This window comes from Pleurodeles waltl, chromosome 5 (genome assembly GCF_031143425.1).
Source record: "Pleurodeles waltl isolate 20211129_DDA chromosome 5, aPleWal1.hap1.20221129, whole genome shotgun sequence".
Taxonomy (NCBI): domain Eukaryota; kingdom Metazoa; phylum Chordata; class Amphibia; order Caudata; family Salamandridae; genus Pleurodeles; species Pleurodeles waltl.
The window spans coordinates 1,094,519,705-1,094,535,994 of NC_090444.1; the positions used below are offsets into that span (position 1 = coordinate 1,094,519,705).

The 16,290-nt window shown below is 46.6% G+C and overlaps 1 protein-coding gene across 2 annotated transcripts in view; it reads left to right on the forward strand.

Moving 5' to 3' along the window:
• ZDHHC14 (zinc finger DHHC-type palmitoyltransferase 14) overlaps window positions 1-16,290 on the forward strand; it is a 435,812-nt gene that overhangs the window by 269,397 nt on the left and 150,125 nt on the right. For both annotated transcript variants that reach the window (XM_069235302.1, XM_069235303.1), the window contains exon 2: window positions 7,843-8,003. In XM_069235302.1, the coding sequence (XP_069091403.1) occupies window positions 7,843-8,003 (161 nt within the window). The remainder of the gene's footprint in view (window positions 1-7,842; window positions 8,004-16,290) is intronic.

Here is a 16,290-nt window from a genome sequence, read left to right on the forward strand (position 1 = left end):
GCCACCATCTGGCGTGCCTTCATTACCGCACACTACGCTTCGGCAAGAAGGGCGCAGCGGAAATAAATGGCGTACCACTAGATTCGTGAAACCCATGTCGGGGCAGTGCCAGGGCCTCAGTGTATTTCCTAGACTCCTAGAGGGTTACCGAAGGTAGATGGAGCCTGTGACGTTACAGACATATAGTAACAAAACCAAAAAATCTCGTCACATTTATTTGAAAGACAATGGAAAGGGGGCGACACCAGATGTGATTCGTCTGTACGTCTCACCAGTCCAATGGTGGTGCCTACGACAGAGCATTGGAAGTGCCTTTGGGGGTGCAAGTCACTTGGGAATGTATGTCAGCAAATGTCACCTCACTTATCATTTGCCCTAGTCAGCCGTTTCTAAGGGAATATAATGAAAACAAGCCTGCTGGAAACTGCATTATGATCTGTCAGAGATCTATTCGAGGTCCTTTTGTGTGGAAGAAACAATTGCACCTGTTCTATTCTGTGTTTTGGAATAGGCTTGTTGGACATGTCCTGAATGAATATATGTTTACACGCAATTTATTGGGATAAATCGGTTTGCTGCTTAAACTCCCTTTCGTCAACATGTGAAACTCAGCAATGCTTAACTTGGAAAACAATGCACATGCCCAATGTTTTCTACATGATAAGGTTGCCAAATGCTCTGCTGCCTCGACTTGATTTCATTTCATGCCTCTTTCTTCCACGATCCTACATTTCCTATCTCTTTATCTGACTTGCAGTACTTTCCATCCTTGCTTTCTCGCTCATGTGCTTCTTCCCCTGCCAAATACATTTCCCCCCATGTTCCCTGTTGCTGTTTTTATCTTTTTTGGAAGTTCTGTCTCAGTTTCCCTATCTGTCTTTTCCACATTTTTGCACCTCTCTTGCTGTGGGTCAAACTGATAAATAGTAGGGTTTGGTCCCTAAAAAATGGTGCTGTTGCCCACCACCGACAACCACCAGTACAAATTAAACACTATAATGTAGCTAAAATACCTATGGAATATTGTAGGAAAATACCCTCTTTCTTGGCATGGTTACCCCCATGTTTTCAAGTCAAATCAAATCATTAACATTTATAAAGCGCGCTACTCACCCGTGCGGGTCTCAAGGCGCTAGGGGAAAGGGGGGGTTACTGCTGCTCGAATAGCCAGGTTTTTAGGAGTCTTCGGAAAGCGGAGTGGTCCTGGGTGGTCCTGAGGCTGGTGGGGAGGGAGTTCCAGGTCTTGGCCGGAGAAAGATCTCCCACCCGCCGTGGAGCGGCGGATGCGAGGGACGGCAGCGAGTGCGAGACCAGAGGAACGGAGGAGGCGGGTGGGGACGTAGAAGCTGAGGCGTCGGTTGAGGTATTCCGGTCCCTTGTTGTGGAGGGCTTTGTGTGCGTGGGTGAGAAGTCGAAAGGTGATCCTTTTGCTGACTGGGAGCCAATGCAGGTGTGTCAGGTGTGCGGAGATGTGGATGTTGCGGGGTACGTCGAGGATGAGGCGTGCCGATGCGTTTTGAATGCGTTGCAGGCGATTTTGGAGTTTGGCTGTGGTCCCGGCGTAGAGGGTGTTGCCGTAGTCCAGGCGGCTCGTGACGAGGGCGTGGGTCACGGTTTTTCTAGTGTCGGCGGGGATCCAGCGGAAGATCTTACGGAGCATGCGGAGGGTGAGGAAGCAGGCGGAGGACACGGCGTTGACTTGCTTGGTCATGGTGAGAAGAGGGTCCAAGATGAAGCCGAGGTTGCGGGCGTGGTCTGTGGGGGTCGGTGCGGTGCCGAGGGCCGTGGGCCACCAGGAGTCGTCCCAGGCGGACGGGGTGTTGCCGAGGATGAGGACTTCTGTTTTTTCAGAGTTCAGCTTTAGGCGGCTGAGCCTCATCCAATCTGCGACGTCCTTCATACCCTCTTGTAGGTTGGTCTTGGCGCTGGCGGGGTCCTTGGTGAGGGAGAGTATAAGTTGGGTGTCGTCGGCGTAGGAGGTGATGATGTCGTGCTTGCGAACGATGTTGGCGAGGGGGCTCATGTAGACATTGAAGAGTGTCGGGCTGAGCGATGAGCCTTGAGGTACGCCGCAGATGATCTCGGTGGGTTCTGAGCGAAACGGAGGGAGGTAAACTCTTTGGGAACGGTTTGAGAGGAAGGAGGCGATCCAGTCCAGGGCCTGGCCTTGGATCCCGGTGGAGCGGAGGCGGGTGATTAGGGTGCGGTGACAGATGGTGTCGAAGGCAGCCGAGAGGTCGAGGAGAATGAGGGCGACTGTTTCACCGTTGTCCATCAGGGTTCTGATGTCGTCAGTGACTGAGATGAGGGCGGTTTCCGTGCTGTGGTTGGTTCGGAATCCGGTTTGTGAAGGGTCGAGCAGGTTGTTGTTTTCCAGGAAGGTGGTCAGCTGTTTGTTGACGGTCTTCTCTATTACCTTGGCTGGGAAAGGCAGAAGAGAGATGGGGCGGAAGTTTTTCAGGTCGCTCGGGTCAGCCGTAGGTTTCTTTAGTAGGGCGTTGACTTCGGCGTGTTTCCAGCATTTGGGGAAGGTAGCAGAAGAAAAAGAATGGTTGATGACGGTCTGGAGGTGTGGGGCGATGATGTCGTCGGCTTTGTTAAAGATGAAGTGAGGGCAGGGGTCCGAAGGGGCGCCGGAGTGGATAGAGTTCATGATGGATTTGGTTTCTTCAGTGTTGATGTGGGTCCAGTTGTTGATGGTAATGGCCGGGTTTGCGGGTTCGGTGGTGTTATGTTGGGTCTGGTGTCCGAAGCTGTTGTGGAGGTCGCTGATCTTGCGATGGAAGAAAGTGGCGAGGGATTCGCACAAATCCTGTGAGGGCGTGACGGCGTTGGCGTTGGGGTTGGAGAACTCCTTGACGATGCTGAAGAGTTCTTTGCTGTTGTGGCTGTTTTTGTCCAGTCTGTCGGTGAAAAAGGTCTTTTTAGCAGCGCGGATCAGGCGGTGGTGTTCGCGGGTAGCGTTCTTGAGGGCGGTCATGTTGTCAGCGGTGTGGTCCTTGCGCCAGGCCTTCTCGAGGGCGCGACAAGTTTTCTTTGATTCTTTGAGGGTGTCAGAGAACCAGAGAGGTTTTTTGGTGTTGGTCTGTCGATGCGTGTGTTTGAGGGTAGCAAGGTTGTCTGCGCAGTTGGAGATCCAGTTTGTGAGGCTGAGGGCTGCGTCGTTGGGGTCGGTGGTGAGGGTGGGTTGGTTAGCGGCGAGTGCTGAGAAGAGTTGCTCTTCGGGGATCTTGTTCCACTGTCGACGAGGGATGGGTTGAGTGCGGAGGTGGCGGGTCTCGCGTCGGAATGTGAAGTGGACACAGCTGTGGTCGGTCCAGTGTAGAGCGGAGGTGTGGCTGAAGAAGACGTGTTTGCTGGCGGAGAAGATAGGGTCAAGCGTATGTCCGGCGATGTGGGTGGCGGTGTTCACCAGTTGTTTGAGGCCGAGGTTGGCGAGGTTGTCGAGCAGGGTGGCGGTGTTGGGGTCGTTGTTTTGTTCCAGATGGAAGTTGAGGTCGCCTAGGAGGATGTAGTCCGGTGAGGCGAGGGCGTGCGGGGAGATGAAGTCGGCGATGGCGTCGCTGAAGGGGGCGCATGGTCCGGGAGGACGGTAGACGAGGGATCCTCTGAGGGTGGTCCTCGGGTCGGTGCGAATCTGAAAATGCAGGTGTTCAGCGGTGAGGGGGGTGTCTTCGGTGGAGGTGGTGACGCTGATGGAGTCTTTGAAGACGATGGCGATACCTCCTCCTACTTGGTTGGTGCGGTCTTTTCTGGAGATCTTGTAGCCTTCGGGGATGGCGGTGGCGATGTCTGGAGCAGAGGAGGCGTTCATCCAGGTCTCCGTGATTAAGGCGACGTCCGGTGCTGTGGAGTCCAGGGGGTCCCAGAGTTCAACGGCGTGCTTGTGGACGGATCGAGCGTTGACCAGGATGCACTTGAGGTGGTTGATGGCGCGTGGGCTTGTGGTCGTGGTAGTTGCGTGGTGGAAGATGCGTTTGCAGGAGTTGCAGGCGAAGGGTCCATGGGTGCGTTTGGGGTGAGCTTGGAAGCAGGTGTTGGAGCGTCCTGGGTTGAGGGCGAGGAGGGTCGTGGGGTCGTAGCGGATCAGCGGGGTTTGGGAGAGCTGGGGACCAGGGGTCGTGGCGCTGGGCGTGGGCCAGGCGCGGACGGGCGCAGACGGGCTTGCCTCTGGCGCGCCTCGGCGCGCCAGCGGCAGGGTCGCGCAGCGGCCGCCATATGAGGTGGGGGGGAGGGGTCAGCTGGGGGCGAATGGGAGCTGGGGGGGCGGGGGCGAGCAGGAGGTTGCGGCGGGAAAGCGCGAGGGAGGAGGGACAGGTAGAGTGAGAAGAGCTGGGGGAGGGGGGTTTAAGGGTGGAGGGGGGAGAGTGTTAGGAGGTTTGGGAGATTAGGAAGACAGATAGGAGTTGGGTTTTGAAGATAGGGGAGGGGGGGTTGTAGAGGAGGGTGAGGGTGAGAGGTAGAGTGAGAGGATAGGAAGAATAGGTAATAGAGGGGGTGGCGGGAAGGGGGGGAGAGATAGAGAAATAGATAGAGAAAATGGATAGATAGAGAAATCGATAGATAGAGAAATAGATAGATAGAGAGATAGGTGGATAGGAGGAGGTGGGGAGTGAGGGAGTTAGATAGAGAGATAGAGAGATAGGTGGATAGGTGGATAGGAGGAGGTGGGGAGTGTTTTGCCTGTTGCCAGCGTGTTTCACTGTGTTCACTGGAATCCTGGTAACCAGGACCCCAGTGATTATGCTCTCTCCCTTCTAACTTGGTAACTTGTACCATTTTCACCCCACATTTGGCACACCGGTGCCCCCATGTAAGTCCTGAGTATATGGTACACAGGTACCCTGCTCATTGGGTTACCAGGGGATCCCCAGGGGCTGCAGCATGTATTATACCACCCATGGGAAGCCCAGTGTTCTGCAGGCCTGCTATTGCAGCCTGTGTGAAAGGGTGCATGCACTCTTTTTCACTACAGGTCACTACTGTAAGTTACCCCTATGGCAGGCCCTCCTAGCCCAGAGGGTAGGGTGCAGGTACCTGTATGTGAGGGACCCCCTGCACTAGCAGAGGTGCCCCCATGAACTCCAGTGCCATTTTCATGGACTTCGTGAGCTCAGGGACACTATTTTATGCGTGTGCTGGACATAGGTTATTACCTATGTCCAGCTACATAATGGTAACTCTGAACCTAGGCATGTTTGGTATCAAACATTTCGGAATCATACCCCAATACTGTTGCCAGCATTGGAAGTGTGATTCCATGTACTCTGGGGGCTCTCTAGAGGACTCCCAGCATTGTTCCTACCAGTCTTCCAGGGATATTCAGGCAGCCCAAGCTGCTGCCACCCCTTCAACAGGTTTCTACCCTCCTGCTGCTTGAACAGCTCAAGCCCAGAAAGGCAAACAAAGGATTTCCTTTTGGAGAGGGGGGTAACACCCTCTCCCTTTGGAAATAGGTGTTACATGGCTCTGGAGGGGTAGCTTCCCCAAGCCACTGGTAAGCTTTGAAGGGCACATGTGGTGCCCTCCATGCACAAACCAGTCTACACCGGTTCAGGGACCTCCAGTTGCTGCTCTGGCGTGAAACTGGACAATGAAAAGGGGAGTGCCCTCTCCCGTGTCCACCACCACCCTATGGGTGGTGCCCAGGGCTCCTCCAGAGGATCCCTAGGTTCTGCCATCTTGAGCCCAAGGTTGGCAGGGACCTCTGGGAGCATCTGAGTGGCCAGGCCAGGCAGGTGATGTCAGAGTCCCCTCCTTATAGGTGGTCACCTGGCTAGGTGAGCAGTCCCCCTTTCAGGGCTATTTAGGATCTCTCTCTTAGGTGGGTCCTCAGATTCCGCTTGCAAGATTCCATCTGGACTCCTCTGCAACCTTACTTCGACTTTTAGCCACTGGAACAGTGACTGGACCCTCCAGGAATGGACAATCTGCATCAATGAAGAAGATTCTTCTTGCAACAATGTTTCCACGGCTCCTTCCAGCTTCTGCAACATTTTCCCGGCTTTGCATCCTCTCAGTCTGCATGAGAAGGAAGAAGGAATCTCCCTTGGATTGAAGGCGTCACTCCCATGCATCCGCAGGCACCTACTGCAATAACGACCGGCTGTGTAGATCTCCTCTCATCCCGAGCTGCATGGATCCTGCATCACAGGTGGTGGTCCGGAGTAGTTCTCTTGATCCTCTCTGCCAGCTGTCCAACTTTAGTGGAGGTAAGCCCTTGCCTTCCCACACAGGACAGTACCCCAATGTACCACGTCTCCTGCAGCTGCCAAGGCTTGTTCGCATCTCCTCCAAAGGATCTTCAGGCTGCATGTAGCTCCAACCCCCAGCACTCCTTTCTGTGATGCACAGCCCTGTTGGTGGTTCTTCTGCAGCTTGGGACCCTTCTTCAGTTGTGCTGCGTGGGCTCTTCTGCGACTCCTGTGCCCCGTCCTGTGAGGGCTGTCTTTGCTTCTGTGGGCTTTCTGTGTCGTTGAGGGTCCTGTCTGACTCTCCCTCCTGGGTTGTGTCTTCCTGGGCCTTGCTGGTCCCCGGCAGCTACACTTTTCACTAACCACAACCTTTGTCTTTGCCAAGGCTTGTTGGTGGATTTCCTGCACCAACACCGACTGCAATTCTTCTTCCAGCGTTGAAGGTCGTCTGCACCCCTCAGGAACTCTTTAAAGACTCCAGGGCTGCAGTGCTGACGTTCCTCACCTCACTGTCGACCAACTCCTGCATCCACAGCTGTGTGGGTAGTAGCTCCTAATCCTCTAGGACTCTTCTGTGACTTCTGGACTTGGTCCCCTTCTTCCAAAGGTCTTCCTCTTCATGAACACACCGCTGGTTTCTTCCAGTCTTGTCTGGGTGTTGCATTTTCTTATTTTCCTTCCTTTTTGGTGGTTTGGGGAAAATCCACTAACTTACTCCTTTTCTTCTGGTCGCTAGGGGGCACTGTGGTACTTACCTTTGGGGTTTCCTAGTACCCCAGCTGCCCTCTATACATTCCACTTACCGATGAGGGGGTCCTGTGTTCGCATTCCACTTTTTTAGTATATGGTTTGGACTCCCCCTAAGGTCACTGTTGTCTAACTACATTTGCTCTGTTTTTTTCACTTTCTATGCCTATTTCTGGTAACTAGTGTATATATTTAGTGTGTTACCTCTTATTGGAGGATTGCCTCTCTAGTACTTTTTGGTATTGGGTCACTAAAATAAAGTACCTTTATTTTTGTAACACTGAGGGCCTGATTTATGAAAAGTTTGCGCCGCCTTAGCGTCAATTTTTGATGTAAAAGCGGCGCAAATTTACAAAATATATTTGTATTTTGTAAGTTTGCGCCACTTTTGCATAAAAAAATGACACTAAGGTGGTGCAAACTTTTCATAAATCAGGCCCTAAGTGTTTTCTTTCATGTGTGTGAGTGCTGTGTGACTATAGTGGTATTGCGCCCTAGATAAGCCTTGGCTGCTCATCGAAAGTTACCTCTAGAGAGCCTGACTTCTAGACACTGCCTACACAACACTAAAAGGGGTTACCTGGTATAAGGTGTAAGTACCTTAGGTAACCACCACACACCAGGCCAGCTTCCTACAAATATTAATCAAAGACTTTTAATCTGCATTCAAAAGTGGCAAAGCAATGTCTGCATTGTTTCTCTTTGGTTGAATTAAGAAAAAAGCAGGGAACAAAACCCTGATAATAGATTTATTTTTTTGTTTGTTGGAGGGGAATTGTCATTTGTGCATGCATGGTGCAGGGCTGAAATTGAAAAGATGCAAGGAAGGTGGTTAACCATCACAAGCAAATAAGCAGTCCTTTCTGGGTAATAATAGTGCTCTTTTGTGTTTGTTTTCCAGTTGCCCGTATTTGGCAGTAAACATCACACCTGCTATTCCTGTTATTGGTGGGATTCTCTTCTTCTTCGTGATGGGGACCCTGTTACGGACTAGCTTCAGTGACCCTGGGGTACTTCCTCGCGCCACCCCCGATGAAGCAGCCGACCTGGAAAGACAAATAGGTAACAGTGACAGTTTGTCCTTGTATATCGAAAAGCCCCCTCCTTGTCTCTTCACAAGTTATATATTCTTCTGATCAAACGAATTTTAAGAAAAAGTTAATATTTTGGCACATCTGGGAACGAGTATATGACAGTTTTAGTGGCAAGTGTAAATATTTTCATGTCAAGCTCCTTATCACTCTTAAAATATGTAAGCTTTACAGGGTGTCTTGCACAATTTGACTTCATCATTGTTATTTAGTTTCTGTGCTGCGTTTTCAATATAGTTTGTCATTGTATTGTTGTGTTCCATTACAGGACTTGCTAGGAAGCACACCACAGTGGATATATCCTTCCTAATTCCATTTTCAGTATGCCACAAACTGATTTTTGTCCTCTATTTCTTAAAGAATAGGTTGACACTCTAGAGTCTTATGAAGGTCTATGAATGGTTGTACTACGACAACCAGTTAACTACTGAACTATATTATAGGATTGTGTTTGCGACCTCAAGTGTGCAAAGTCTCAGGATCCCATATCAATTTTCACTGTTAACTGCTATAACTGCCAAATCTTTTTGTTTCCTACACGCTGCTGTTTTGATGTGAGCCAGTTTTAGGGCTTGCAAAACTTGCATATTTATGCCATACCATAGTTCAGACTTCAATATTCTGACATACAACTATATCAGGGTTCCAGTTCAAATAGCAAGTGGGTCAAGAAATAGAGTGCATAACCTAGTAACAGAAAATGCCAGAAGAAGGCATTATGTTTAGCAGAGCCTCTTTTAAAAACCTAAAGCACAGCTTTTTTTTATTAAAAACTTAAAAGCATACTTGAGCAGATCATTTGTGTACTCTTGGGCGCTTTTTCACACAGGTAAATCTACACATGTAGATTTACTACTAGTAATTTTACTCTTCCACCTTTGAGTAGCTTTACTACTTTGGACTTTTCATAAATTCTAAGTGTAAAGTTAGTTAAAAGAATAGAATTAACTGTCTCCACCATCTGAAACAGGGGGGTGAAGCCAAATTTATGAGTGTGAAGTTACTGCTGCCAAAAGGGAGCAGTAGTAAGTCCAGCACCAAACATGGGCGAGCACTGATACTGCAGTACCCTCCCAAAAAAATAATCGAGGCAGTAACTTAAATAAAACCCACAGAAAATAATGTTAAATTAAATGATTCAAAATAATTAAGAATGCGAATACATTTAACATTTTCTAAAACTAAACCTTTTTAGTTTAACATATTTTAATAACGTTTTTAAATTAAAAATAATGTAATTATTATTAACATGTAATGACAGTTCTTTTAATTAATTAGATAGATCACTTTTAATAAATAGCAATACATAATAAAACAGGTTTTTTTTTACTAGAGGTGTGCTTATTTGGTTTCAAAAATAATATTAATTTAATTTATGTATGTATATTAATCAAATATTTAGTTGAAAAGTAAGTTAATAGTGCTGTAGCATTTGTTATTGTTCATTTAAAATAAATATATAAAATTAATTTACATTATAATTTAAACCTTTTAAAATTTCCCTATACTTTACCATACGGCAAACTCCTCCCTGGCAACATCCCTACTGCCATTGTTTTCTGTGGGAGGGTGCTGCAGTACCAGTGTGATGCTAGACATGCTCTAACTCTGAGTTGGTGTACATTTACTACTGTTTTAAGTCTTTTTTGGCTATAGTAACTTTAGGAATGCAGTTTGTGAATAGCAATGGACGTACTCATTTGTGGGTGGGTCTCTGTCACTCCCTAAAGCCCTCCTTAATCCTCCCTTAACCCCTCTTTATTCCTCCCTACACCCCACCTATTTTGTAGGGAAGCCATAACAATTTGAACAACTCCCCCTTGTCACTCACATTTACTACTAAGTAGTAAACATACCTGTGTGAGGATCGTCTCATAGAAAAGATAGGAGAGGCAGAGGTCGAGATTTACACTTGTAGGTTCGGGAATGGCAATCTGTAGTACTGTAGTAATGCAGTTTGTGAAAAGGCCCCTTGGAATTTAGTTGAGAAGATTGAACACAAATAATGGATCTTCTGCTGCCTTGATTTGTTTTTTGGGTCTTTATAATAAAGCAACCTGAGAATGTTGGGTAAACACTGTGATACAAAGCAATGGCTCCTAGACAAATGAATGCTGCAATGCCACAAACCAAACTGTCATTTATTCCAAGGAATAATCAGGAAAATGTTTCTTTATAAAAACATTGTGTAACAGCACAGTGGGTGTGAGTGAAGAACATGCTCCATGCTTTCTCATCAGTGATATATAAATGTGACAATAGTGATCAAGAGTGTGTATCTAAAAACAAAAATAGCATGGCACATTCATGGCCAATCCGCAATATAGACAAGGGCCTAGGATTGCAGTCGGCATTTCTGTCCCTCAGGAGATAACAGGAACGTTATCAAGATTCAAGATATAACCAAGCTCGAGAATCATGAGTAAAAAACAGACCTTGCAAAAGACACAAGGGGTAATGCAAAATTAGTAGTCCCCAGGGCGTGATACTTGTGATTAAGAAGGGAGAACTGAGGATAATAGACAACCAAATGTCTACTACTGCTAATAAAATATTTCATACCACTAGTCTGGATACATTGCACGGCAACAGAAATAATATTTTTTATTTGGTCCCATGTATAGCACGAAAATTATTCCACAGGACATTGCAGCTTTTGAAATTGGGATAGATTTCTACAAACATGTATGTATTGTGAGCATATACTACATATTTTTAATGTAACTCAAATTAAGAACATTGGGGGTCATTACGACCTCGGCGGTCTTTTCAAAAGACCGCTGAGGCCACGGGAGACAGAATACCGCCATTGCCGGCGGTATTTCTGTCTCCCTATTATGACATTTCCGCTGGCCCAGCGGAAATGTCACATCAACATTGCAGCCAGCTCGTAATAGAGCTGGCGGCAATGCTGGTGTGCAGCGGGTGCAGTAGCACCCGTCGCTTATTTCACTGCCCGAAATTCGGGCAGTGAAATGCGCGACGGGGCTATGCATGGGGGCCCCTGCACTGCCCATGCCAAGTGCATGGGCAGTGCAGGGGCCCCCAGGGGCACCCCAAGTCCCCTTACCGCCGGCCTTTCCATGGCGGTGTGTACCGCCATGGACAGGTCGGCGGTCGGGGACTCATAATCCCCAGGGCAGCGGTGCTTGCACCGCTGCCCGGGGGATTATGAACGGCAGGCGGAATCCTGGCGGGAAAATGGAGGGGCCGGCGGTATGGCCGTGGCAATTCCGCCACGGTCATAATTGCTGGCGGAACACCGCCAGCCTGTTGGCGGTGTTACCGCCAACATACCGCCGGCCGCCAGGGTCGTAATGACCCCCATTGTGTAATGAATATGTTCCAGTTTGTCTGTTCATCAGTAGAGTGCTGTCCATTTTAACACACAGTCAAGCAAAAATAGGTTAGAAGTCTTGAGATGTAGCATCTTTAACATTTTAAGAATTCAAAGAAATGTAAACGTAAACTAGCTATATGTCTAAATCTAAGTTTACAGTGTTTTTTAAATCGAGGCCAGAAGCTCAAAATGGTCTCAAAAGGCTTCTGGTTTTTTGTCACTGTCATCTCCACTGAATGTTTAATCTGCCTTGCGTCAATTTAGGTGTGATTTCTTCATCTGTATTTGCCATGATGTTCTTTCGATTATTGCTTTTGCTGCCCCAAAGTGGAAGTGTTATTTCACTCTCAATGTATTCACATATGGCCAGTTTAAAGATTACTAGTCAACAAACATGCTCTCAATTTCCCTGATTCTATTGCTGCTCCTGCAAGCATGGCTCAGTTACAGACACTGATGGGTGAAGCGGCAGGGTAGGGAAGGATCAGAGCAGAGAAAGATGGGAGGAGGGGATAGACGGTATTAGGTAAATGCTTGATGAAGATGCCTGATCAGTACCTAATTTGGCAAGTGGATGCAGGTGGTGAACACCAGCACTCTTTTTCGAGACCAGGGGTTTATTGTTTACCGTCAAAGCAAAAGAGAAAAAGGCAGAAAAAGGGGGCATAACGAGGAACAGAAAAGTACGAAAACAGTGCAAATGGAGTAAAAGCAGTGATGAAAAAATCCGACATTGGGATGAAGAGAGAAAACCTGTAGGGTGGTCAAAGAAAAAGACAGGAGAGGAAATCAAAATTAGGCAGTTTGGTAAATGTAACATTTGTGTTTTTCACAATGGAGGAAAATATAGTAGAAGCATCTAGCTGCATAGCCAGATTAGCATTTTCTTTAATGACATGCATCTCTTAATGGTGTCCTTTTACAAATGATCAACGAGCAGCGAAAACGATAGAAGCATACATTAGAACTCGCCATCAACATAAACTTATCTTTCATCCCCATTATATTTTAACGAGCTCAATTTCCGGGATAAATTTGATATTCTTGTAATGATTTTACTTTGTTTTATTACCATATCGCTTCCTAGATAGATGAGCGTGTGTTCTACACACATCTGCAGTTGTGCAGCAAATTATTATAACTTCTTTTTAGTCATGCTAAGTAGAATAGCGCCCCGTGCTCATTTCTCCACAATTTAACTTTTTAAGAAACTTGGAAGATGCTGAGCTCTGTAAAATCACAGGCCACGGACAGGTCATATTTTTAATTGTATTTACTCAGAGCCTTTTTGAATCATAAGACATTCACATAGCTGTCAACGTTTCGGGTCACATATGTGTGACATTGTCATTTTTTCAATGCATTTATGTCTAACATTTCAGTGCTTTATGTGTGACATCTTGTGTGACATTGTAAAAGAGAACAAAGCAGTTAAGTTAATGTAATGAGGTAAATAGCTGAACTGATCCCCCTTTTCGTAATGTGATGCTCTGCATACTGCCTTGAAACAGCTGCTGTACCCCTGAAGTGCTTATTGCAGCCACAATTACCTGCATTTTTACCCACTATTTGCCTTCCAGTGAAAGATTTTGCATCAGGACAGACTTAGAATGCTGGTCACAATCTGCTCAAAATAAACAGACTCAGGAGCAGTCCCTGACTGTCTTCTGCTGTGGATCCTGGCATTTGCAGATGTGGACCCTTGGGATTTCATTGGCATGTTGTCCTAGTGTTGAGAGTGTGTTGAGTCCCACACACGTCCAAAGATGATCTAGGGAAGTGAGGGGTTCATGTTCTGCCTCTGGCAGTGGGAAGGCCGAAAACTGATTTAGATCAGTTTGGTAATTCAAAATCCTATTTCTGCAGGAAGTGCTAAAAGCGAATCTACCAGTACTGGTTCCTTTGCAGGTCTGTCTCCATGGTCAAGGAAATTCCACTGGTGTATTTTCCTCCAGATTTAGCACTACTTCCAAAAAGCTGAATATTGTGCATTAAAGCCCAGCCCGAAATCAGGCTGGCTCGAATATGATTTTAGATAGTACCTCAGTCACAATACCAACAGTTTCCTTATTGATACAGACGAGGAAACTCCTGACACACTTTCCCCTCTCCTCTTCAACTTTCTCTTTGACGCCTAGTCTTTTCTCTCTCTTTCTTTGTCATTTCTCTCCGCTACATTTTGTGTCACACCCTTCTTTCTTTTATCCCTCGCCTTTTCTCAATCTTGACCTCAACCCTGTCCATTCGTTCTAACTTCCCCTTCTTCATGATCTCCCGTTCGATTTTGCACCATCTCTCCCTCCATCCCTCTACCTGTCTCCTTCCCTCCATCTGCTATGTTTTCTCTTCTTTCCCTACTACTTTCCCCTTCTTGTCATCCTTCTTTTCGTCTTTGTCCACTCCTCTCCCCATCTTCTTTTGTCTCCTTCACTGCTCATTTAGTCTGTCTTCTCTCATGCTTCCAGTCTTTGTACACAACTCATGCTCAATAAAGGATAACACTTAACCCTTAATATTCCAGGGGGTCTAAATATTATTAAACCTGCCATTATGATGTTAAACTTGCCTGCAAGCTGACAGTGTGTCACAAACATGTGACATTTACTAGTAAAATACCAGTTTACTGTTTGCTTGCCGCATTGTTATGAAGAATATTATTCTTATTATACAGCAAAAATTACGTTGTTTGCGTTTTGAGGGGCCAGCATGGAGGAAGTGTTTTGTTCCTCATTATGTCATCTAGTTCTAGGGTGGGCAGCGACTGTGTAAATGCCAGCTTTCGAATGCTGAACACCGTCCTTGCCTGCTGCAGAGCAGAGAATCTTTTAACAGTCAATTTATTTCCCGTGCTTTTCCCTGAGTCCAGTGACTCACTTCAGTCATGTGCGTCATGTGGCAAGCTCTGTAAGTCCCCAGGAACAGTCTTAAGGCCGGATGTATCAAAAATTTTGCATTTGCAAACGGTGTGAATCGCAAAATTCGACCATTTGCGAACGCAAACATGCCTTTCAGGATTTATGAAAGGCATTCGCAATGCAATTTCAAGGAATCGCTAAAATAGCGATTCCCTGAAATTGCGACTCCATTTAGAGAATCGCAAATTGCGATTCTCTAAATAGGAAATCGCAAATAAGGAATTCCTGTTTGCGATTTCCAAAGCACATGTATCAAGCATTTCCTAAATGCGAATTGGGCATTTAGGAAATGCAATTACCACCAAACCAATTTGGTGGTAAGCATGTGCAATTTTTAAAAATGCATTATAAATGCATTTTTAAAAATGACAAGTAGCGCACACATGCCCTCAAATATTCTTTTGGGGTGCATCAAAGGGGGCTTTCGGCCCCCAGCACCCTGGGGTTTGCATTACCTAATTTGCGAATTCCTAATTGGAATTCGCAAATTAGGTAGTGCAAAACCATTCGCACCGGGTGAATAGAGTCCCATTCCCTAATTGTGATTCGGTAATAGCGATTGTGAATTTTAAGAAATCGCTATTACCGACTCGCAGTTTTCATACATCCTATTTTGCACTTCTTAATTAGCAAACCGGGAGCATGATACATCTGGCCCTAAGTCTCAGGCTCTCCCTCCCCGCCTGAGACAGGTAAGCCTGCGGTAGAGGGAAGACCTTGATGGTGGAAGGAATACATTGAAATAAAGACTGCTCACCCCATGCACCGCACCAAGATAATGATCAGGACACCGAGGCAAATTGGCATAAAGCAGGAGGGATGATGCCCATGGCACCCGCAACCCGCTCAACCACCGCACTGTCCACTGGCAGCTAACCAGTCAACATCTTCACCAACTGGAAAGCAACAGGTGTCGGATCCACATGAGCTGGCACTTGCTGTTGTTTATGTTTTGAAGTGATGCCACCTGGCCAGCAGTAAATTGCCTGGGAATGCCAGCAATGCAGAACAGCCCTCTCCAAATTGCGCTGGCTATTGTTTAATTATATCTTGACATGTTATTTTTTCACATTTACAGGTTGGAAGAGGTGTAATGCATGACTAATGCACTCTAGTGTGATGATGCTGACACCACCACTAAAATGCGTTAGTCTAACCCCTGATGCGTTGTACTTAGCTGAGCTGCATTCAGAGGTGTGGCCTTTAAGCACTGTCTGTGCAGAGATATGCACTGACAGTGTGATTTTTCCTCTCGTAACCAAATTTAGAAAAGTGAGGCATCTTTTGTACCACTTCCCTTTCACTCAATTAACCACATTACACACTATAATAAAGCAATATACCACATTCCCTGTGTAAGTAATCAGCGCTGAATCAGAGAACAGTCAAAATTAGCATAACCAAGCAGAGAGAGAAGGCATTAAAAGTGGCATGCTTTACTCAAGCTTTGGTCATCAGTAGAAGTGTAGTTGAAGGTAGACAGCAGGAATGAGCATCAATAGCAACCTCAAGGGTCGCAGCAGAGCTCTTGCTCCAACCACAACTGAAAATGGGAGGGGTGCCAGGGAAAAAGAGAGGACAGAAGTACAGAGTCATGGTGAGCAGAAAGGTAAACAAAGAGAAGACAGGAGTGAAGTACTATTGTTTGCCTAGAAGTAGTGTAATAGCACCATAATGAGAAAGGATAACAAGAATAATGTGACTCTAAAGAAAAACACTTCAGTCTTTTCCTACAGTAATTGTATTTATATAGCGCTTACTACCCTGCTGAGGCGTTGAAGTGCTTTACTGCTTTTCTGCGGAATCCAAGGTTAGTGGTTAATCCAGTGGTTAAATGTTGGTTAATGCGATTAGTTGTGCGCTCTCAAGAGAAAACATTGCATGCGTTTACTCCAGTTATTTTGAAATAGATGACAATAATACTAGTTAGGTATGATCGTTATTGGAGGCTATGTGGTTTGAGGTAAATAGCTGGTGAGAGAGATGGTGAAGACTAGGTGATG